This window comes from Tenrec ecaudatus, chromosome 13 (assembly GCF_050624435.1).
Source record: "Tenrec ecaudatus isolate mTenEca1 chromosome 13, mTenEca1.hap1, whole genome shotgun sequence".
Lineage (NCBI taxonomy): Eukaryota > Metazoa > Chordata > Mammalia > Afrosoricida > Tenrecidae > Tenrec > Tenrec ecaudatus.
In genome coordinates this window covers 77708923-77734762 of record NC_134542.1, presented here as the reverse complement: position 1 = coordinate 77734762, position 25840 = coordinate 77708923, and the positions used below count along the sequence as shown (strand labels likewise).

Here is a 25840-nt window from a genome sequence, read left to right as displayed (position 1 = left end):
ACACAATTTGCTGGCTAGATTATTGTACTAAAGCTTAGTCATGCACAGAGAAAACTGCCTAATAATTAAGACTGACCTTTTAATGGGCCTTGTAACAGACACATTGGGTATTTAATTAAATAGAACATTACTTACATTTAAAGACTACCCCCTCACCACCCCACTCCTAACCTCGGCACAACCAAGTCTCATTTTGGCAAGTGGGAATCTCTATAGTAGCAGAAGTGGGGAACCTACTGTCTGGATGATGCAGAATTGCTCCAAGCTGTAAGCTGACTGTTTTCAGACGGCATCGGCTGCATCAGCAAATACAACTGTGCCAGCCTCCCATCATATGGGGGCTTTGAAACTGCACGGGGGAAACGATAAACAATAGACGTGATCTGACATCTTGATGATGGCTTAAAGAGATGTTGATGGACAGATCTGCTGTTTGATGTTTTCTTCACTAGTCCTGAAGATGCTGAGAGAGAGAGGTGGCTGTGTTTATCTCCTTTAAAACAGGACATGCAATCTTTGGGGGTTTCTGGAAAGAAAGTGGCCATGCAGTCTGGAGTCTGGGAGCCTTTCCAATCTCTCAGTCATCAGGTATGACCTCATGAATTATGATGGTATTATGAGAATCAGGGTTATTGCTGTTTTTTAGTTAGAATATGTTAATCAGTGCAATTGTTTATTATCAGATTTTCCTTAGTATATTTGAACAAGTAATGTGAACAAATAATGAGCACTAGTCAAACAATATGAATTTTGGAAATCTGTGTGTGTGTGTGTGTGTATGTGTGGCTTTGTTTTTGGCGAAGTGGAGAGTAAGGAAAGAAATCATTTGTATATAATTAAAAGGAAGGTTTGGGGCACTACAGATTTTTCTGGCTTAAGCCTCAGTAAACACAAACTGCATCTCTTATTCAGAATGATAAAAATAGAACACAATGATCACACTGATAAGGATATAACCTAACTAGCTGTTTCTATATAGACAGTGACATATTACAACCCTTTTTTTTTTGGTATGCAATTTCTTTTGCATGGATATAGGTGCTGCCTCCTTTGTAGTCTACAATAAAATAGCCATGAAAGTTTTTAAAGTAGAATGTTTACTAGCATCTGGGATATAAGCTAATTTGCTGAAATATATATTCGCAGTACCTGAATTGTTTTGAAAGACACTGCTGCCAGTGCTTCCTCAGATATGTTGAAGTACTGATGCTTTGGGCTTTAAATGTAGATATTTGCTGAGGCATTGCTTATAATGAATGCAGACTATAAATCTGTTTTGCACAAAGAGAATGTATGCTACTTAAGCTGTGTTAGATGCTTGACCCGGAGAGATCCAACATTTGTTTACTTTCATGTTCAAACGGAAAAGACTTGCCTCTGTTAAACATGCTCAATACACAGAGTAAGGAATCAGCTCAGCAAAGGTTTTAAATGCCGATCACCATTTTCTCCTGAAACTCTGCTCCTTATTTTAAAGCATTTTTACCCATCAAATTGTGAGACTTCTAACTTTGTTGATGTAGCATCTCTTCAGAAGTAATAGTTTGGTTGGAAACTATCTGTGTTTGACATTCTTGTTTTGAAGGAAATACATTTTATTTTTCATGTTCCATGTATTTCTACCTTATTTTTGGACAACTTGTCAGATACTTTATATTAAATGAGCTGAAGTGTTTCAGCCTTTCTTAACAGAAAGATAGTTTGTTCTTTAGGATTTCATAGTATGATTAGGATTTAATACCTCATCAGGGTGAAATGATATGGTATTAAAAATTAATATGCCTAACAAAAAGCTGGAGTAGAAGTCTGCAACAGTGAATTGGTTCAGTTAAGAAGGCAGCTCTCCTTTTTAATTAAAATCATGCTGAAAGACTTCCACCTACGGATATTGACTATAATTTATATGCTATTCAGGCTATTTAGGCAGCTTATGTTCTTATTAGGAAGGAAGATTGCCATATTCTTAAGCTTGATTAGTTCTGGAATGGATTGAATATACCTCTCAGTTGCTACAAAACCTATTTAATCTGTTAGAATTTATTTCCAGTACTTGCATGTATTAGTCACTATGAGTACATTCTGTTTCTTGGCATTGCTTTGGGATTCTTCTAGGTATTGGTTTCACAGCATTTTGTTAGATTTTTTTGTTGTTGACTGTATTCATAGCTTTTTCCAAAGAAAAAAATAAACCATAAGGATTATTGATTAACTTTTCAGTACCCCCAAACGAAGACATCGTAAGAATTTTTGTAAGGTGAAAAAAACAGACCAGATCTGGGCATTGTCATTTCTTCTACAAATTGGAGAGAAATTCTCATTTGTTGCCATGTCAAAATACACTGCATTAAAAAGGTGAAGGTGGTTTGGAATGTAGCAGACAAGTAAATGGATGTAAGCACTTCTTGTGTTGTGAGGTGGTCGTGGCCTTTTGGATAGCGAAACTGGCCATAATGGTTGGTCATGTTTTTTTTCAATGTTTGCCTCTGTCTGTATTATTTTATATCAGTATTCCATTATGTATCACAAACCCATTGACCTGGGCTTGTGATGCATAATGAAACTAACATGTAACCCGGTATGTATCATAGATGTTCCTAAAGATGAAGCCATCCTTAAGAAAGGACTTGAGTTATTCTGCCATTAAATAAAAATTACATGAAAGGTGACCATTTACAAGAGACTGCAAATGGTATTGTGAAGAGTACAGAAAAGGATATTTCATGCTCTTAAGCTTCTGATCAAATGTACACAATGAGGGATGCTCACGTTGGAATGGACTTCCCAAGGTGGTATGCTACAAGCAGTTTAACTGATGTTCCAGCCTAGGATGAGGTCATAGCAAGCGATATTATAAAATTTCAGAATTTTATTACAATTGCATTACATTCTTTTAGAATGCCCAATGTGCTGTGCCAAGGTATTATAAATTATGAATCCGTAATATAGCTTTGCATATTTCATAAGCAGATACGTGAGTTTATTTTGAGAGTGGAGGAGAGTCTGTCCACTATCAGAGGACAGACTAGGGACCACACAGCTCTGTTGGCTGCAGTCCAGGGCACTCCCACTCACAGCAAGCTGGAGAAGCCAGGGTTGGGGGAGGGCAGTTGGACCACATAAATGACATTTTGGAAATCAAGGGTAGCAAGTGTGTGATTGTCTGATGCTAACGAGGTCATTTTGGAGAGCCCTTTGAACACAATGACAGAAATAGGGTTCACCTCAAGCACTGGAAAATAAAAGGGGGGAGGGCTCGGAGCAGTGATCATGGAAAGAACCTTAGCTAGCAGGCGCTGGAGCGTCAGACCACTCTAACCCCCATTTTCACTTCAGTGTAGAGGCGGAAAGCTACCGGGGGATGGGTAGAGTGGACGCCAAGCCCTGCTTCCTCAGAATCCCAACCTGGGGGATACTCCCCCAAAGATCCTCCAAAGTGCCTGGTAGCTGATTAGAGTCATGCAAAGGTGGTTTCTTCTGATTTACTTCTGGTTCGGCTGACCTAAGAGATTTACAGTATGGTCATTAGGTGTACGAACTCTGGAGCCATATTGATTGAGTTCAAATCTTCGCTGTGCTATTTACTAGCTATATGATCGTGGGAAAATTACTTAGCTTTCATTTTCCTTGTTCTCATAGGATCACAACTCTATCTACCTTAAAGAGTTGTAAGCTCTTATAAAACATTTATAAGAGCACTTAGCATATAGCACATGGGTGCACCTAGCATATAGGTGCAGAATGTCTTATATGCTTCGGATTGTCAGGAGAGACCAGGACAGTGGAGGGGAAGTAAAGACGAGGAAGGCCCTTGCTGAGAAGGCCGCGCACTGTGACCGCAGCAACGCACTCCGGCACCGAACCCAGGGCCATGCGCTGCTGCTGTCTGTTGTGCAGCGGGTCGCTGTGAGTCAGAACCGACTCGATGGTGCTGAACAACAGCAGCAGCATCTAGAAAGCACTGTGTTTATCGGCAGACATTATCGTACACGCTCTCAGAGCTGGGATGGCAATGATACCCAGAATTTATAGGAAGGGCAGTCATGCAGTTTAGTCTTGCACCTCTTTCTCATTTCTCTTATATCAAAATAAGAGATTCAGCCAAAGCATAGATTTAGTACATAGAAATAAAGTAGGTGATAAAAATGCAAATGAAGAAAACCATATTACCTTCGAATTAAATTCTAAAATTTTTGACAATAGGAATTGAAGCTTGATGAGAACATTTTGTATTGAAAGGCTTGTTTTTCTTTTGCGTCTGCAAATGTGGCTGATTCAAACTTTTGTTTCTGCTCTGCGGATAGGTCCTTAGCTTCCTGACACACACCCTTCCTGTATTATACAAGCTATTGCCTCCATGCTGGAAAGCTTCTCAGAACCTGCACAGGCTTTACAACTGTGTGAAGCTTTTGCTCATTATGTTTGATGATTAAACGTAAAGGGCAAGGAATCAAGGTTTGAAGAAAATAATAGATACAAATTACATAGTTTAGATGGAATATTCTTACTTATTTAGTTTTTTTATCACAATGCCCAGGACCAAATATATTTCACTGAAAGTTAAACAAATTTATTTTTCACTAATGACTTTTTAAAAATGAATTGCATTTTTATTGAGTAATTCAACTCTAAATGAAAGACTAATACTAAATAGGTTACCAAGCAATACTTGATAGATGACTAGAATAATTCAAGTTCCTATTTGGTAGGATATGATATGTTGAATTCTTGGTGATTAAAATGGTAAAAAGCCTATCTCCTTAGCAGTCAATAAATTCCTAGGTGAAAATGAGTTATTTGAGATTTGGATGAAATGTAAATGCTGAAGTGCAGCCTTCTGTCATGAGGCCGAGTCCCAGTTCTCTTCTTTTTTTTTAAAAAATCATTTTATTGGGGGTTCGTACAATTCTTATCACAATCCATACATCCATCCATTGTGTCAAGAACATATGTACATTTGTTGCCATCATCATTCTCAAAACATTTGCCTTCTACTTGAGCCCTTAATATCTGCTGCTAATTTTCCCCCTCCCTCCCCAATGCCCCCTACCACATGAACCCTTCATCATTCATATATTATTATTATTTTGTCATATATTACACTGTCTGATGTCTCCCCCTACCCTCTTCTCTGCTGTCCCTCCCCCAGGGAGGAGGCTATATGTAGATTCCTGTAATCAGTCCCCCCTTTCTACCTCACATTCTCTTTACCCTCCAGGCATCGCCACTCTCATCACTGGTTCTGGAGGAGTCATCTATACTGGATTCTCTGTGTTTCCAGTTGCTATCTGTACCAATGTACATCCTCTGGTCTAGCCAGATTTTCAAGGTAGAATTGGGATCATGAGAGTGGGGGGAGGGGGGAGAGGAAGTATTTAAGAACTAGAGGAAAGTTATATGTTTCATCGTTGCTACCCTGAACCCTGCCTGGTTCATCTCCTCCCCACAACCCCTCAGCAAGGGGTGTCCGGTTGGCTACCATTGGGCTTTGAGTCTCCACTCTGCACTCACCCACATTTTCAATGATATGATTTTTTGTTCCTTGATGCGTGATACCTAATCCCTTCGATAGCTCATGGTCACACCGGCTGGTGTGTTTCTTCCATGTGGGCTTTGTTGCTTCTGAGCTATATGGCCACTTGTTTATCTTGGAGCCTTTAAGACCCCAGACGCTATATCTTTTGATAACTGGGCACATCTGCTTTCTTCATCACATTTGCTTATGCACATGCTTGGCTTCATTGATCGTATCAGGGAGGTGGGCACCCACTGATAAGGTTTTTAGCTCTTTGATGTCTGATAACTGGTCCCTTCTGCACCTTGTGGTCAGACAGGCTCATTTGCTTCTTCCATGTGGGCTTTGATGCTTCTCAGCTAGATGGCCACTTGTTTATCTTCAAGCCTTTAAGACCCCAGACGCTATTTCTTTTGGTAGCCAGGCACCATCAGCTTTCTTCACTGCATTTGCTTATGCACACATTTTTCTCTCCTTTTGAGCCATTTTCGCAACCTGAAGCTTTTCTACTCATATTGGCACAGGAGCAATTGACCTTCAGGGTAATGCAATTCATTAGAACTATATGTGTACCTACAATGTGCTCCTAAGAGTACCGGACAATGAGAAGAAGACCACTGTAGGGTTTTGCCTTCAGAAGATTGCAACTAGCGAGTCATCAACACTCAATGTAAGTATGCAGAACAGATTGTAAAAAGAGGTGAAAGAAGTACAATTGTTTTGTTGAAGCTTCATGGAGAGAATACGTCAAGCTGAAGTGGGAGAGTTGAGGGCAGGCACAATGGGAAAGATGGAAAAGGTCACACCTGAAGTAGAGCCTGCAGACTGCCAGATGAGGACAGGCCATTTCAGGTGGAGGAAACAACAGGAATAAATGTAGGGTGAGAAACAGTCTCATCGAGTAATTCCGACTATGCCCGGAAAGGGTTGTGGGATCCAGATAAAGTCTTACATGCTAGATTATGATGCCTGAACTGGAATATTTCTACTTATTCCTGTGGAAAATTAAAACAACAAACAAAAGAGCAATGTCATATCTTGAAGTCATTTTGAAAGCTCTAACCCTCTTGAGACTTTGGAAATGAAAATTAAATTCCTGAGTAGATTTAGTAGTTAGCAGACAGAGTAGGGGGTAGAAACAAAAGGAAGGATTTTAATAAAATTCTCTAGTGAAGTTGCATGTGAGGACATTTTTCAGCCTCTCCACAGCCACTGGACGTCCCAGATTTCAGATCCTAAGAGACCTCCTGCCTGTCCCTTGATGTAAATGTGCTTTATTTGCTGGTAATCTGCTTTTGCTTTTGACATTTCATAGACAGAGGACAAGCTAGTGGGATCAGTCTAATGCAACGAATACTCCTGTCCCTGTGGTGAAATTTTGGATAAAAAGGACTTGACCTTAGAGAAAATGGGAAAGGGAAATGGCTGTTTCTAAGCATATGAAGTTACATGGTTAATTTAGCTTGCTTTTGGTCGTTTAGAAATGATAAAGTAAGTGGCCATTGCTAATCTTTTTAGCATCACCTTTAAGTCTTTTCCCCTGTGCACTAGAAGAGAGCCATTTTGGTATTGCTTGGAATTAGTGGACAAATTGGGTACCATCCAAGCACAGATTTCCTTTCGATATGACAGCTGGGAGGTGACTTTTGGCATCAAATCCAGGAAGATGTCATGTGTGCATAGGAAAGAGAGAGAGAGAGAGAAAGAGAGAGAGAGAGAGAGAGAGAGAGAGAGAGAGAGAGAGAGAGAGAGAGAGAGAGAGAGAGACAGAGAGAGAAACCTAGTGCTCTCAAATAGGACATCATCCCTATCGAGTATGTCAGAAGCAGAGCTCATGGAGCTCCACGGGGGAATGTGAAATTGAAGCAGACGCAGATACACTTCTGACTCTAATTTCAGAGCACTAGAAGACCCATGTGACTGAGGACAGCCTGCTTTTTCCTGTAAATGTCTGCAATTATTTGAAAGCCTATGTTCTAGAAGTTCTCATTAGCGTATTATAAATCACTGTGACCAGACATGGCCTGGCAAAGTGCCATACCTGTTGATACGTTATAGAAATTCCATGTATTATCAGCACTTGTTTTAGAATCAAGGACCCTTTGCTGTGAGAAACCTCGAGGACACTGGCTCTTGAGTCACTTTAGAACTTTTATTTCCCTCACTGAAGGCTTATTCCACATGTATTTCCCGCATTGGGAGTTAACCCACATGTTGTTCCATAGTTTAACCACATCAAGCAAGGTTGTACAATTGCTACCTTAATCAGTTTCCAAACAATCTTTTCCTTCCTGGATTCCTTGACACCATCGCCCTTTTACCTCCTTAGCCCCCCTCGGTACTCCCTCAAATCCCCCAAACCCTGATTCTATTTGCTGTCCCTATAAGTTCATCAATCCTGGGTTTCTTGTACTGAAAGCATATAACACAAATTCAGGAGGTTGACTCCTAAAGACATAACATATCTGAGATAAACCCCGATATGAACAGACAAAAACCAAAAAAATTCAGCACATGTTGAAAACCAGATCAAGTCTAAGGTGCATCACAGGGTGGATCAGAAGACACAGCTGTAACCATTCAAATCAGGTTTATCCGTTTGATCTTCTATAGCAATATTTACTCCAGTAAATTCCCTCTGATCATAGACTAGGGATGTAAAAGCTTTGCTGTGTGGTGGAATGCATTCGAAAGTGAATCAATGCAGGCAAAATTAGGTTAAAATGAAACACCTTATCATTTGATCTCCCTTTTGGCTATTGTAAATTTGTTGTTTTTAATATTTCCTGCTTTCTTTTTGATTGAGCGTTTTCTCTATTTTACTTTGTTATTGTTAGTTGTTTGGTGTGTGCTGTATATGAAACCCACAATGGGCGAATCGTTAGAGACAGTAGCAGGATTAATGGTTTCTTGGGGGCATGGCAAGGGAGGTTGGGGGAAAGTGAGGAGATAATAACAATGAGTGGAAGACAGAAGAAAACGTTCTGGAATTGATTGTGGTGAGGATTGTACAACTCTTCTTGGTATGATTGAACTATTTTAATTGCATGGCACGTGAATCGTATGCCAATAAACTGTTAAAGAAAAACAAAAAACCCTTACAAATGTTTGTCTTCTTACTCAAAGACATTTAGAGAAAAATGATCTAGTTCTCACCCGGTGCCTTTCAAAAATACGAATCTAGGAATAGAGCAGGAATCAGCCATCAAGGGACGAGTTGAACTTCCCTGTAGGGTCGTCAAGGCTGTAACGCTTACAGAAGCAGCCTGCCATATCTTTCTCCAGGGGAGCCGCTGGTGACCTGCAGCCCTTGACCTGTTTGTCAGCAGCTAAGCTCTTAATAACAGGAGTCACCGGATCTCCAACACACATAACATAGGTGGTATATACATAGAATGCACACATATGTATATACGTAGATACACATTTCACACAGGTTTATAAGACATGCTACACAATAGGTATGTGCAGTACTTGTGTAAAATCAAACTTGGCAGCAAAGAATAAGACAGAATGGTGTTCAAACATGGAAGCCTCTCTCTAAAGCTCTTACTTGTAATGACTGCTTTTATAAAAACCACTGGCTGCTCCTTGAGGGAAAAATGAGGTTTTCTACTCCTATACAGTGCACAACCTTGGAAACTCATGGGTGGTTTTACCCAGCTCTGTAGTTGTAACGATTTGATGGAAGTGTTTAAGTTGAAATGTCAATGACACATCCATATAAATGGAAATTACCGTGGAAAACGTCTTGGAAGGGGTATGACGTGTACCATGTCTGTTGTGGTTTTCCCTTCCCCTAGAAATACTAGCATTGTTCTTACCTCGGTGTTCAGTGAGCCACAGTGGGTATTAGCTCATCATCTCTCTGATCATTTCTCTTTACTCTCCAGGAGTGGGCTGCCGGCTGCTGTTTAAAAAGCACCGACGTGCTCCTTAAATTACCCATCACTGCACCTACATTGTGACTTGGTACCAGATTTTTCATAACATATAGGCCCACGTGTGTCTTAGAATTACTAAATAAAGCCTCTGAAGATAGAGCACCTCCCTTCATATTTTAAAAGATATTTCTAGGCAAACGTTATGGAAGTCACAATTTGGAAATGCAACTTTATATGGGGATGACTTCAAATCTAAAGCACAGCTCTGTTCTGTCTCCTAGACATGGCATTCTGTAGACATCTTGATTCATTTGTCTGAAAAACATCTCAAGCTTCTTACATTCAAAATTAAAGTTACCATTTTCTCCTCAAAACAGCTTCTCTTTCCTATTATGATGACCTGAGAGCCATCTTCGACAACTGTATCTCAACCTCGGGGACAATTGCACACCCAGTGAGGTAGATTTTCAGTCTTTAAAGGAGTGAAAATAATCTGCATTTCTCTTTGCCTTGCAGTCCCTATTCTGTAATGCTGCAATCATTTAAAATTATCTTCAGCATAACTGTACTTCTGTGTGATATTAATGATAACTCTATGGGTAAATGAGTTCTCCAGTTAAAACCATTGACTTTGATAATGCCATGTTTCAAAGAAAACATAAATGTAACCGAGTTAACAATTTGGATAAGAAAATTATGACATACTATTATATGCCCGAGGACTGCTGGTGGCATAGGGGTTACTTGTTTTTCTGCCAACCGTAAGGTCACCAGCTGCTTTTGTTCTCCTCTGGACATAGATGAGGCACTCTACTCCCATACAGACTTTCAGTCTTATAAACCCACAGGGCCAGTTCGTCTCTGCCTTAAAGGGTCACCACCAGGTCCAATTGACTCGCTGGCAATGAGTTTGATAATGAGCTTGAATTTGAGTGCTTGTTGTCCAGTATCAGGCAAACCTTACATATAAATATTAATTCAAGGAAAATTTGGTACTTTTCCTGATTTGACCATATGCTTCATGGTGGCCAGGTGTCACTGCGCCAGCTCTGATTCATAATGGCCCTGTGCACACAAAAGGAAACATGGCTCAGTCTTGCTCCATCCTCACCACAGCTGTGCTTTAGACCATTGATGCAGCCACTGTGTCAATCCATCTCACTTAGGACCTTCCTCATTTTCACTGGGCCTCTTTTTTCCAGACAAAGTCTCACCACCATCCCTTCTAAAGAGCATTCTAGCTGTGTTTTTTTCCAAGGTGGATTTGTTTGTGCTTCTGGCAGTCTGTGGTACTTTGAATATTCTTCACCAATGATATAATGCAAACAACATCAGTCCTTCTTCCACCATTCTTATTGTCCAGATTTCTTATGCACATAAAGGGATTGGAAATACCTTGGCTAAGCTCAGGGACAACCCACTCCTCACAGTGACATCTTTGTCTTCAATACTTTAAACTCGTCTTGTGCAGCAGAGTTATCCAATGCAATAAATTTAATTTCTTGACTGCTGCTTCCATGAGCATTTACTGTGACCTAAGCGAAATGAGATCCTTGACAAGTTAAGTGTCTTCTTCAAGTTGTCCACTGATCCTGTAGTGAGGATTTTCATTTTCTTTAAATTTCATTTTTTTCCTTGAAATTCCTTTAAATTGGAATGGAGTTACAATCCATACCGAAGGCTGGTGAAGGTTTGTGTAGCCCTCGGTTTCAACAAGCAGGACTGTGTCATCTGCATATTCGCCTTTCTCCTAGCCTGAAGCTGAGTTTTTCATATGGTCCCTAGTCCCCTGGTTATTTCACATGACGGCCTCTTGCTGCGTAAGCACCAGGAGGCGCTCTGTGCCTTCCATTATTTTCACTGTTAGCTGTGGCTTGGCATGACCCACACAATCAAATGCTCTTGCACAGTCAGTAAAGCACAAGCAAACCTCTTCCTGGCACTCTGCTTTCAGCCAAGAGGCCTCTGACACCAACAGTATTCCCATTCCAAGCTCTCTTCTGAATTCGGTTTGAGTTTCTTGAAGTTCCCTGTCAAGGTAGTACTCCAGCTGCTTTTGAAATCTCACTGGGAGAACTTGACTGGCATAAGAGATTAATGCTATTGTTTGATAATTTCGGCATCTTTGGGTCAGTTGTCTTGGGAATGGAAACCGCTGCTACCACGGCACTCTTGCAGCCACTTAGGAAGCTGTCTTCCACGTTGCTTATCATAGGTGAGCGATCATACATGCCTCTAGTGTTTCATCAACTTGGGGACACATTTTAATTGGCATCCTACCACTTTCTGGAACCTTGTTCTTCACTAAAGTCTTCGGAGGCAGCTTGGATCTCTTCCATCAAAACCACTGGTCCTTGAGTATATGCTACCTCTTGAAACGATTGCATGTTGGCTTCTTTTTCAGTACAGTGACACTCTATTTCTTCCATCTTGATGTTTTCTGCATTGTTAATATTTTGCCAATGGATTTCTTCAATATTTCAGCTCAAGGATTGATTTTTTTTCCCTCCACTTCTTTCAGAGGGAGATACACTGAGTGTATTCTTCCTGAGTGTGTCTTTCTAACTACTGAACAGGGCAGATCATTATAATACACTATCTTCTTGAGCTGCCCCTTGCAATTTTCTGTTCAGCTCTTTTTGTTTCATGATTTCTTTCATTTGCTTTCAGCTCAAGGGCGAGGGTCAGTCCCCGCTGATTCCAGATTGATCCTTTGTCTTCCCTGTGTCTTTAACGACCCTTTGATTCTTCATGCGCTCTGTCCTTAATGTCAGCCCACAGCTCATCGAGTCTCTGGTTATTAGTATCCAGTGAGTCAACACTGTTAGTGAGCTGTTTTTGAAATTCAGGTGGGATATGCTCAAGGTCATGCTTCGGCTTTCATGGGTTTGTTTTAATAATTTTCTTCAGCTTCAAGTTGAACTTGCATATGAGCACTTGATGACCCATGCCACAGGCGTATACAATAGTACACGAGATGGATTGAGCGTTCTTTTGAACGGAGTTCATCTTACCAGCTATATACTTAGTCTCTTGATTTAAACATATAGTTTTTCTAATTAGAAAGTACCCTCTGATTTAAAGGAGCAGAGGAGAGCAGGTCATAGATATTGTAGCACCTAGTTGATTGTATTATTTTGTATACTGTGGCCTGTAGTGAAGGAGCCCTAATGGCATAGTAGATTAAATATTGGACAGCAAGATCAGCAGTTGAAACCCACCGGCCACTACATGGGAGAAAGTTGAGGTTTACTGCTGCTGTAAAGATTTAGTCTTGATAACTTAAAGGAGCCCTATTTTCTCTATACTATAGAGTCACCATCATTAGAATCTGTTAAATGACAGTGGATTGTTCTGCAGTGAAACTGTTCAGCTTTCTTTTCATCTCTTAAATACTTCTTAATTTAGGACACTTTCTGTTCTAATGCACTACTTAGAAAATTCAACATTTTTAGATGAAATGATCTCTAAAATGGCTTTGATCTTTTACATTCTCCTTAGTAAAGGTATATCAGTGGACAATGTACAAGACTGATTTGGGCCTGTAATGTCTAATTATGTACACAGTAGAAGTCCCTAAGTGAATCTTGAAGAAGGCAATCCCTATTTTTCTAAGAAACTTGCAAGCATTTAAAACCTTAAGCATGCCAAAATGTTACAGTGTACTGGGAAAAAGAGTTCAATAATCAGGCTGTCCAATAGGCTTGCCAGCCTTAATTTGACAATGAATACATAATGCTACTTGGAAAGTGAGCAGAATCCAAAAATACAATGAAAAGATAGACCATGTATCTCTCAAAGAGTCATCTTTGCCACACAGAGGATACCCAAGATTTGAGAGTGCTTACCTTAAGTAGTCCCTGAGATTTCAGGAGCTGGTTTGAGCACAAGGGACTCAGCACAGCCAAGGTCATGATTTCCAGGAAATACTCAAGGTAATGTTCTTCAAGTCCTGCTGACTACACCAAAGAATATTGTAGAGTACAAACAAGAGCAATAGATCTTAAAAACAACAACTTTTTATTGATACTTGAATGAGAGTTTACAAAACAAGCTGATGGTGCAGTGGACAATTTATCCATTTGATTTGTGATCTTATTGGCAATCCTTTCATGTAAGCAGCACTCGGCACTTTCTGCTTCCCATTGTCCTTCTTTCCTACCCAGACCTGCTTTCTGAGCTTTATCCCTGGGAAAACACAGCCCATTTAGTACCACATGGTTGATGCTTTTAGGGACTGCATACCTCCCTGGTATTACTGTTTACCGTATAGGCCTGTTTATTGTTTGACTTAAAGCCGACTCACAAAGATGAGCTCAGTTGCAGGCTTGAAGAGTGTCTAAGAGTTATCTGTAGTCTTAGAGGTTCCACCAGTCTTTATCAGAGAAGTAAAACTGGATTTTTAAATGATTTTGATTTTTTCCCCTATATATATATATATTTTTCCACTCGTCAGGGACTTTCTGTTACAGCTCCTCTCTGTGCAGTCAGAAGTGATAGACGGGCACCATGCGGTTTTGCTGGCCTCAGGGGCATGGCAGTTGGTCTCACATGGTCCATTAGTCCTTTGGAGTAATTGCTTCCTTATATCTTTGCTTTTCTTTATTCTCCTTTCCTTTAGGCAAGACTAGACCAATAGTATCATACAAGATGATGTGTATCATATGTAGATGTTGCTCAGGAGCCTTTAATACCCCTACTCACCAAAGGAGGAAGGAGGACAGCATATTTGTAGAAGCTGTTATTCTGATCGACCTTGGTGTCTGCTGGGAGTATGGTCCTGAGCCCCTGTGTTAGTCTGGGTACATTAGAGAAACAAATCCACAGAAACTCATGTATAAGAGAGAGTTTTTTTTAATATATAAAGGGTAAGTGCACATCAAGAAAACATCCTAACCCAGTACTTCCCAAACCCACAAGTCCAACAGTAACCCATACGTCCAACACCAATCCACAAAGTCCTTCTCAATCTCAAAAAACCGACGCAATGACGCTGACTGTAGAAGGAAAGCTGAATCAGTGAACGTGTAAACATTTTTTAGTGCTGGCAGGGGTCTCCATCCGGTGCTCCAGCACCCAGGGCTGTAGCAGGGTAGGTCCATGTGGCTTCTCCTCAGGGAAGTCTTGCAGGAAGTGAGCCTTGCCAGCTGAAACAGGGAACTGGCGAAGGCAGCTGCACCCTGGTCCGACCATCAGAAAGCAAGAGACCCGAGAACTCGAAAGGCGAGGCTTACTGAGCTATTTATCCCGCTGCCCTTCAATTAACCCCACATGTGTTTATTGGCCAGGTTGGCACAATAAACTAACTAAATCACTCAGTAACTTAGTCTTTTAAGGTGTTTGGTTATGTCTAAAAAATGTCCATAACTTTTTCCCCTGTAGGTTCTGCTGTATTTATGGTTTTATTTGCAATTTATGGTTTTATTTGCAACTAGGTAAATACATATGTAGATAAATAATCTTTCAAACATATAGATATGTATATATATAAAATCACCATTTTCTTTCTTACACCTATTTAGATTTTGTATCTATGCATCCACTCATACATTATTGTTATTGCAGGATTGCATATATAATACCATTCACATTTGTTGCCTTTGACCCTTGTACTCCTCCCAGTATCTTTGATTTCATAAGTTTTTATTAACTTTGCTATTATTGTATATTGCCTTCCCTTTCGACGAAGTTAATATGTGGTTACCCTCTAGTTGGTAATTCCACCTTCCCCACCACCCCTGCCCTTGATAACCACAAGAGAATGCTTCCTTTTGTGTAAATTGTTTTTCTTGACTCTTAATAATAATGGTCCCAAACAATATTTGTTATCTGTGGTTGATTTATTTCCCTTAACACAATGTCCTTCAGGTTCATCCATATTGTGAGGCGCTCTGCATATTAATCATTATTCTTTAATGTTGCAAAGTATTGCATAGTGTGTATTTACCATAGGGTATTTCTCCATTCTTACCTTGATGAGCATTTAGGTTGTTTCCCTTTTTATGCTATTGTGGAAAATGCGTTGATGAATATGAATATGCATATATCTATTAGTGTTGTGGCCCATTTCCTTATGTCCCCAGGATATGCAACTGATGGTAGGCGCTGGATCATATGATATTTTTATTTCCAACTTTTTACAGAAGTGCCGTCTGGCCTTCCAGCCCCACCAGCTGGGTTTGAGTGTTCCACTTTTCTCCCACTCCATCCAGGACCATCAGGGTCATGGCAATTGATGTTTATGTGGTCCATTAGATCATTGGACTAATTGGTTTGATGTATATTCGGTTTTTATCCCTCTTTTTCCTCCAGACAGAAAGAGGCCGATACTTGCACTTAATGGCCTTTTACAGATACTTAAGGCCCCGTCATCCCTGACCAAACTAAGATGGGCATTGTGTAGACTACCGTGCCAATTTGTCTTGGTGTCCCTCAAGACTGTGGTCCTGAGCCCCTAGGCCTAGGGACTCATCCCCTCAAGGTGTTTAATGATGGCTAAGAAGTTTTCAAAAAACTTCCATCTATATGGATATAATTGAAGCAAAGGGAAGGAGCCATGTACAAATATTCTCTATGTGTGTGTGTGTGTTGGTGTGTGTTACAAAAAAACACCAAAAAACAACCCCGGCATTGCACTGGGGAGAACAGAGCTTTTGCAGTCCACACTTTTCCTGCAGGGCAAGCATAGAACAACGCGCTGTGAGTTAAAGAACCCAGGGCCATCCCCTGGGAAGGTTCTCTAGGGTCACAGTGAATTTTTCTGTACAAGCAGTTTCGCTTGAACCTCATTTTCTTGTGATGTCCGATTTAAGAGAACAGCATGTTGTCATGAAATTTTGTGTCCTGCTCTGGGAAAATGCCACAGAAAAACTGTTTTGATGTTGAACACAGCTCACAAGGACAGCATTATGGGAAAAACTCAAGCATTCGAGTGGTGTTTTCTGGTTTCAAAAAAGGTGAAATGTTAATCGATGACAAACCACCTTCTAGACATCCGCCAACCTCTCACATGGATGGGAATGTCAACTTGTAGGGCATCTGGAGGTCGTTCCACCAAGTCAGACTGTTAATCCAGTTTTCTGTTTGGAGATTCTGAGAAGATGTGTAACAGTGTGTGACAAAAAAGGCCTGATTTGTGGCAGTTGGAGGACCCGTTTTGCCACCACAGCAGCGCACCTGCTCACGCAGCCATCTCATTGCACCAGCTTTTGGCAAAAAGCACCATGCCTCTCTTGCCCCACACCCCTTACTCATCTGACCTCACTCTGTGTGACCTCTTTTTGTTTCCACGAAAGGAGAGAGACATGAAAGGACAGTGATTTGATGACATAGAAGAGGTGCAGCAAAAACAAGGGAGGTGTCAGCCATCCAACACATGAATTTGAAAAATGTTTCCAAGAATGGAATCACAGATTTGACAAATGTATTAAGTGTAATGGAGAGCGCTTTGAAGGTGATAAGGTTATTTTATTTTAAAAAATGTGAATATACAACTTATGGGAGAAAAATTCCATGTTTTTTGTAGCCCATAACATAGATACTTTCCCTTTTTACACCAGTTCAGCCTGCGGGTCCATCTATTTGTAGATCGCCAATATTGTATGACCGTGTATATAACACCGTTTACCCTATTGCTTTTCATCTTCCGTTCCTCTCAGTGTTTCTTCTAGCGCCACTATATTTCATTAACTTCCCTCTTATTGTTCATTGTCTTAACCAAACTCCTGAAACTTGCTTGACTTCTCCGTTTAGAAGTTCTCTAATGATACTATTTCCTCTTTTTACTTTGAAACTGTCTTCATTACAAATTCAGATCAGGGGTTCCCGATTTTGAGTCTTGTCGGTTTGTTTTACGTTGGAGACATCTGCATTCGGGTTGACTTTAGGGGGGCATTGTCCTGTTTATTCATCTCAAGTTGTTCTCTGCTGTTGTTGGTTCTCTGTCCAAAGAACTCCTTCTATTATTTCTTGTAAGATGGCCAACCTTGTGGGTGCCGAGTGCCTTGGGAAAGTTTCTTATCCCCTTTAAGATTCACAACATTTACCTTGGTGAGAACTTTTAAAGAAATTTATGTAAAATCCTAACAATGTTTCTGGTAATTTGATAGCCTTTCTGCTATTTTTAATTATTGTTTTTACTATGAGAAATACAAAACAGCTAAGGGATAGAAATATCAAAAAGTAGATTTAAAATAAAATAGAATACTTACCTTCTCTGATCCCACCCCTCTACTTTTAAAGTAGAGATAATGTTAGAATTTAGTGAGATGGATTGGAAAAACACCCAACATTGATATGGTTATTATTAATATTAGTAATATGTATGTCAACTTTTTTCTTTTATGATTTTTTTAAAATTTGGAAATGAATGCATGTATGATTCCATAATTCAATCACATCCAGCAGCATTGTACAATTGCTACCTCAATCAGTTTCCAAACAATCTTTTCCTTCTTGGATTCCTTGACATCATCTCGCTTTTACTGACACCCCCCCCCCCTCACTGTGCTCCAGAGAAGCCCTTATTGTACTTGCTGTCTCTATAGAAGATACATCAATCCTGGGTTTCAAATACTGAAAAACAGAAAAACCATGTAACACAAATTCAAGAGGGTGACCTCCAATGACATAATACATCGGAGATAAACCCTAATATGAACACACTCTTGATGAAGGAATTATTGAATTTTAAAGGTTATTTCACTTTTTTCTTACAAATGACATAAATCTATAAATTACAGACAGAGATGGACTCTTTTCATAAAACTCTCAAGCTAACTACAAAATTTTCCATATCGCGAAAGTCTAAGGAAGGTACGCTAGCGTTTTAAAGCCTGCTCACTTCACTGACCTCTTGACTTATATTATTTTCTCTTAAGTTTTGATCCTTTGGGTTAAATATCAGGAACTATGATACAGACCTGTAAGCAGTTTTGAATTTCTGTGATGCCGAGCATACTTTTTTTAAATTAGAAAATTGAAGTCATTCTAAAACACAGCTCTGTGACAAAGTCAAAACCTGAGTGCATGTAAAATTAAGCTAGGGTTAAGAGTCTTGGAAGCAACACTAAATATATGTCTATAAGACATAATTTCATATCCAAATATTGGATTTTTGCCTTAGAATGTCTTATTTCTCTACAGCTTCTTGTTAGGACAGTGAAAGCTAATTGGATTTGGCTTCATGCCAATCACATGAATGACTATGTCATAGGCATGTAATATTTCTGGAGAATTTGTAGTCATGTGTCTCTCTTTTTTCTTCATCTTCTTCCTTTCAAAATTAATAGGTATAGGGGGAATACATATGAAATAAACTTTAATGATTTATTTTACAAGTTACTATTATGTAAGAAAATAGACATATTCTCATGTATATTTTGATATATGAGGGGGCTTCAAAAAGTTAGTGGGAAAATACTATTATTATTTAGTGTCATTTTCCTACAAATGATTGAAGGCTCCTCTTTTTAAAAAATCATTTTATTGGGGGCTCATACAACTCTTATCACAATCCGTACATACATCCATTGTGTCAAGCACACTTGTACATTTGTTGTCATCATCATTATCAAAACGTTTGCTTTCTACTTGAGCCCTTGGTACCTTGGTATCAGCTTCTCATTTTCCCCCTCTCTCCCCACTCCCCACTCTCTCATGAACCCTTGATAATTTATGTTATTTTTATTTTGTCACATCTTATACTGGCCAATGTTTTCCTTCACCCACTTTTCTGTTGTCCACCCTCTAGGGAGGAGGTTATATGTAGATCCTTGTAATTGGTTTGCCCTTTCCACACCCCCTTCCCTCCACCCTCCCGGTATTGCCACTCTCAGCCCTGGTCCTGAAGGGATCATCTGTTGTGGATTCCCTGTGTTTTCAGTTCCTATCTGTACCAGTGTACATGCTCTGGTCTAGCCCAATTTGTAATGTAGAATTGGGCTCATGAAAGTGAGGGAGAGTGGGGGGAGGAAGCATTTAGGAACTAGAGAAAAGTTGCATGTTTCATTATTGCAATACGGCAACCTGACTGGCTCATTTCTTCCCTGCGACTCTTCTGTAAGGGGATGTCCAGTTGATGACTCATAACTGATTCTTCGACAACTTGTGATCACACAGGCTAGTGTGCTTCTTCCATGTGGGTTTTATTGCTTCTGAGGTAAAAGACTGCTTGTTACCTTCAAGTTTTTAAAACCGCAGACGCTGTATCTTTTGATAGCTGGGCACCATCAGCTTTTTTCACCACATTTGCTTATATACCCATTGGTCTTCAGCAATTGTACTGGGAAGGTGAGCTTACAATGAGATGATTTTTCTTCTTTGATGCTTGATAACTGATTGAAGGCTCCTCTTTTAACCACAGTTCAACTATTAAAAGTTCTTTTATTCTTTGGCCTTATATCAGTTTATAATTAGCTAAATTTGTTTTTAAATGTTGCCTATTAAAAATGACAAATACAAGTATTACACACTCACTGTTAAGGAATTTAGTAGGTAGGAGAAGGCAATTCAGCCTTGTTAAGCACAGGCAAAACTTGAGCACAGTCATAAAAAATAATATCACTGATAATGCTATCGTGTTTTCTGAGTAGATGATTCTTTTTAGTTTGGAATTCTAATTTTAAAACAAAGAACTTACATATATAAGGAACTAAATTATGCATCAGAGTTATTGGACACAACTGTTGCCATAAGGGATTTTGTTTAATCAGAGTACAGTCCCCCACTCATTCTCTTTTCAGCCTTGTGATGTTTTATGTGCATTGCCATCAGGACCTTCTGAAAGCTGATTATGGGCCTAAAATAAGTAAAGTTTTGCTTCAATGCTACATCAGTTTAGTTTCTGATTTAGTATGTGAGTAGGTATTCCAACCTTTGATTTCTTTCACTAACTGCAAAAGATGGAGGGGGGAGGGGTGCGGATCTGAAATAGAGAAGAAACAAAAGCCGTGTTGTATGTGTCTGAGATCTTGGTTGAACTTTTGGAGGACTTGCATTAACTCATCTTAAAATAAGGTTCATAGATTAGGCAATTTATGAGGGTTCTTCCAACAGCCATACATTAAGTCTATGATAGAGCAATTTTTCTTATCTATCCAGTTTCGCCTTCTTTCCTCTCATGCACAGAAATATCTATGGGGAGTAGCTGCATGTTGGTTTTAAATAATTCCTTCTTTCTTGTATAATATTGGCCCTGTCCCTTCAGACATCTTTTATTTGTTTTTCTCACAGCTCCAATATCTTTATTCCTTACACCAAGCAATGCCTTCTTTATTTTCAATTGTCTAATACCTACCTTGCTGTAAGACTTTTCATAATATTACATATGACACCTTCCCTTTCTCTTTAACTTGGACTCAGAGCTTTTCATTTAATCCAAGCATCATTAAAAAACCCAAACCGTCGCATTGTGTCCAGTGTTTAGATGCACTAGACACCAAATATAGTGATGTGTTTTAGCTTCTATGTGTTTCTTTCAACATTCCCAGCATTTAACCCCTGCAATCATGTTCATTATGCAATTACTTGTATTCACGAGAAATTAGGTAAAACTCTAAATGACTTAGTAAAGGAAGAGAGCTAGGACATCACCTTGTTGAAATAATATATAGTATTAGAACGCAAGATTTTGAGAAGTATGAAACAACATGTTTATTTTCTTAAGATTTGGCTATATTATGATGCAATTCTATCTATCTCTTTATCTATCTATCTATCTATCTATCTATCTATCTATCTATCTATCTATCTATCTACCTATCTATCAACACCTCCCAAAGTATTAGTTGCCTAATACAATGAAAGTTTATTTCTTGCTTGCAGGTCAGAGGTGAGACTGAGTCCATCTGCGGTGCACAGTCAGTTACACCTCTACCCGTTGGCCCACACTCTTCTCTGTAAGAGTGTGGGAACTGTAGAATACAATTTCTATACTACGCAAAGAGAAACTGAACAGAATATGGTGAGCACGTGTAAGAACCAAAATTAAAAACTAGAAGATTAAAAGCAAGTAACTGTATACTCTGAGTGTGATTGGCTAGAGAGAGAAAAACATGGAACGTCGGTGGCCATTAATGGAAAGAACATTGGTTCAAACTTTCTCGCCACTCTGTGGGAGACAGGTGTGGCAGTCTGCTTTCTTAAAGATTTAGCTTAAAACCTCAAACCAGATCCAGCGAGAGCCTGATTTTTGTGATCCTGTATGACTGTGGGTTAGAGGCATCTTTAGGAGGATCAAAGGAGTAAGGAGGCAGTTGAGGCTACTAAGAGAAGCCAGCAAAGGAACAGATGGTTCTGGGACAATGTAGGTAGGTAGTTGGGACATAAATCTGATATTGTAACTCTGTATTTTGTTTGGTTAACTTAGAAAGGTTATCTCATAGGAAGCATATTTCCTCTTAATGTCTTCTGGAAACTTTAAAATACCAATTACAAAAATGCACCCCATTGGTTCTGCTTAATTCAGGAGCCTTTTAATTTTAATGTTTTATACAGAATTTTCAATTTAGAATTTTCAAAAGAGTAAACAAATTAACCATATGTTTTTCAGACTGTCCTTGGTAAAGGAATGCTAATACAGTAGATATGAGGAGGTGGCCAAGTCATAGTGTGTCTACAATATATGATGGGCAGAAGTCCCAGACAGAGATTATATTGTGTCCCTCGCTATGGCATTTTCTATTTTCAAAGAAGCTTTAAGTTTAACATTTAAGACTCCTGGGGAGCAGAAGGAGTGTGGACAGTATATTACTTTAACCACTGTACCGGAGACTAGTGGTGGCACTGTCTTGTGGCTGGCAGGCTGGTTAATGCTCTGGCTTATCACATCATGGGAAGCTTTTACTACTTTTATGTGAATAGCAATTGCTCTCACTGCTTGTAGCTAGTAAAACCATGCCTTTGTATTCTTGCTGCTTATGGAGTCCAAGAACCCTAATGGTACTATTGGGAAAGTATTGGCTTGCTCTCTACAAGGTTAGCAGTTTAAACCCAACAGCTGCTCTGCAGGATAAAGATGAGGCTGTCTTGTTCCTGTAAAAATCTAAACCTTGAAAACCCTACAAAGCATCACTCTGAATTGGAATAGACCCAATGGTGGTAGGTTTTTGGAACCAGAGAGTCTACAAACTCAGACTCTTCCAGTACACGGTTTTGTAAAAATCCAGAATTTCCATTCCTGCTGCTAGCAGAGGCTAATTCTTGAACGACCAGAAGAAAACCAGACAAGAAAAACCTGAAACAGATGGTGACAAAAGTAATCCAACTCTTTAGAGAAACCCTTGAAGAGCTCTTCACAAAGAGATAAAACTTGAAATTCTAGAGATTACTTATCTGATGGTGATGCCTGAGAAGTTCATGGAAATGAGCCCAAACAGCCCCGCTTGGTACTAGATCTGATCGTCAAGTCCTCAGGGGCCACTGTGGGAAACGCACCTCCATAGCTCTCAATTGCTGACTATAAAATATGTCACAGAGAAAACTAGAGTCTGTGTTAAAATTTAAAAATTTTGGAATAAATACAACAATGTGAATTGGGAAGCAGTTGGTGAGAGGGATGTCTCACAAAGTTGAAGTCCAGAAAATTCAGGAACTTTCAAGGAAAAATTCTGCTTGGTTGACCTTTACAAAACCACGTTTTAGCTGTCACTGGCGAGATCTGAAGCACTGTTTTGTCACGATGGTTGAGTCGCATTGTTAATCTGTGGATCTGCGGAGGCTGTCCCGGGCAGGCACTCGTCCTTGGAGCATGCTTTCAGAGGAAGCAGGAGGACAAAGAGACACCTCCAGGCTTCCGGAAGCATTCTGGCGAACTGATTTGAGAGTAAACTCCAAAAGAACAATGAAGATGGAGTTGGACTTACTTTGGCAGAACTCATTATGCCAAGAATCGAGATTTTTCAGGACTCTTTCATGGCTCCTTCAGGAACCCTGATGGCACAGAAGTCATACATTGAGCTGCTAACTGCAAGGTCAGCGGTTTGAACTCACCAACTGCTCCACAGGAGAAAGACTTGGCTTTCTACTCCTGTAAAGAGTTACAAACTCAGAAACCTGCAGGGGCAGTTCTACTCTGGCCTGTAGGGCCAGAAATGTCTTGATGGTAGTGAGTTTGGTTTTTTGAATTTTCATAGCCTATAAGGCAGGAACTTAATTTTGCAGCCTTTGGAATAATTTTTGCAAATGGAAACTACTGTTAATTTCTCAAAGCATTTCTATCTGCGTACTATCAGTACTGTGAGATGTGATGCCCACTAGCAGAAACAGTATTCTTTATTGGCAGCAGAGGATACAATACTCATGTTGTGATCATGTAAATCCTGAGCCAGATATAGCTCCAGTATTGGAAACCCTTATTCTCAAATCTTTCAACTTTGAACCGGACTCTGGACCATTTCAGATCAACAAATGAGCTTTCTTGGCCTAACGGTGTGCTCCTTTAACAAGTCTTTAAGTTTGAATTGGGCAGAGATTATATATATATATATATATATATATATATATATATGAAACTCTAGACATTTTTACATAATGATTTTGTTCATGCTTTCTTAACATTAATCCTACAACAGAGGATTTTACTCTCTAATTCTTATTCCCAGTTCTATTTTCTCTTGTATGTGTAAAGATGAAATAACACATTTACTCTGCATAAGTAAGTGAACCTAATTTTGTCGGTATGCCACATTTCCAATTAGGTACTTTTATGCTTCTTCAGTAAAATTCCGGGATGGAGAAAGAGTAAATTACTGAATTAGAGAAAAAAATGTATGTGATTGATTTAATATAGTGTATAAGATAGAGAATTCATATTATCTATTTGGTGCTATATGTTTTATCACAGAACAGATACCATATTTTAAATACTTGACTTAAAAGTAATATACTGGTAAAAGATATAGATTCATTTATTTTATGGTAATATGTTCAGTTAAGCAAAAGATAGGCTTGATATGTTTAGCTTCCAGTTCAGCTGGTATTTATTGAAGGTTTCAGGTATGTCTGACCTCATGCTTTTACCTAATTGTCCTATTTAATATGACTTCATGCAATTAGTAAACAATTGAGTTTTTTTCATTATGCTTTAACTTAATTAAAGAATTGGAACTGCTCTAGAGTATATAATAGATATTTACAATGAGTATAATATAGAGTCCAAATGTTGAGTCAATTTTCTTAATTTCATAATTAAAAATGAAAGATAAAGAGAGCATGAGCAAAATACTGTGAAGATAAATCAGTATAAGTTTTATTTAATGAAAATACCAACACATTAAAAAGAAGAGTGTAAGTATTTCAAAAATACATGTTTTAACATCAGTGAATGATAAGATCAACCTTAGTTTTCTGCCAGTGTTTTAACATGAATGAGTACTGACATAATGAGAATTGACAACAGTTGGAGCCTTGGAAGAAGTAAACATGTCTTAAAACTACTCCTCACGTCATGTTTACAAATCACATGTGTCAACTTCTATTTAATCACTATTAGAAAATAGTTTATCCAAATTTAACCAAGATACTTATCCATAGTTTAAAAGGTACCCAGTAAACTCTGTTTAAATATAATTTATGCATGGAGCCTCATGAGTAGAGATACATTCCATAGGTTATAAGACATTCGTAAAAGCATCTCATAATTAGGTCCTTTTATTCTCTGTCACTCCTGGGTTATAACTGTGGCATGAGTGGAATCTGACCCTATCCCCCTTCACAAGGAGGGGGAAGGAGAATCAAGATCACCAGCAGCAGCCATCCAAGGCTGATTCATATGAGGTTGATGTCAGATATATATATATATATATATATATATAAATTCTAGCATCAATCATACCTCCAGCACTCCATTTCTCTCATTTCCATAATATATTGCAATGGCCACACAGAATTAATAGGCAGTGCTTATGATTATGGGGTTTGTTAGGGAAGGAAGAGACTAAAATTCGGGATCAGAAATGACTCAGGATACACTCCGTGAGTCAGAACAGCCTCTTCTCAGGCGTGCTCCCCGCCCCACCTCTCTGTCTCTTGATCTCTCAGAACGTGTGGACTCTTAGCTCTTGCCCTATCCAGGCAAGTGTTACAAAGCGCTTTTGGCTTTGCCAATAAGTGCTCAGAGATATCCCACGTAGCCAGCAAGCCTCCTGCCCAAAGGCAAGCATCTTTCTGGGTCCATGGATTCCATGGGCCAGAAAGGCCATTGCTCTGTCTTATGCTGGTCTCTTGGTTCAGCTCCCGCCGATGCCACTGGCTTTCTACCATTGCTGCTTGCCATCTCTAGTCTTGTAGCTCTGTCTCCTGGATCTAGGCGGTTTCTAGAGCAGGATCCTCCTTCCAAAGGGTGTCCTCTGCTTCTGTTTCTTCTCGGTAGTCAGGTGTCCCCTCTTCGACTCACTTCCCTCTCTTTTTCTCTCTTAAAGATAAAGGTGTGACTCAAGAAATGGTT

General features: G+C 39.4%; 1 protein-coding gene across 2 annotated transcripts in view; it reads left to right on the top strand.

Annotated features, from left to right (window-relative positions):
• Window positions 1–507: 507 nt before the first annotated feature.
• SLC4A10 (solute carrier family 4 member 10) overlaps window positions 508–25840 on the top strand; it is a 241254-nt gene continuing 215921 nt past the window's right edge. For both annotated transcript variants that reach the window (XM_075528845.1, XM_075528844.1), the window contains exon 1: window positions 508–588. In XM_075528845.1, coding sequence (XP_075384960.1) covers window positions 508–588 — 81 coding nt within the window. The remainder of the gene's footprint in view (window positions 589–25840) is intronic.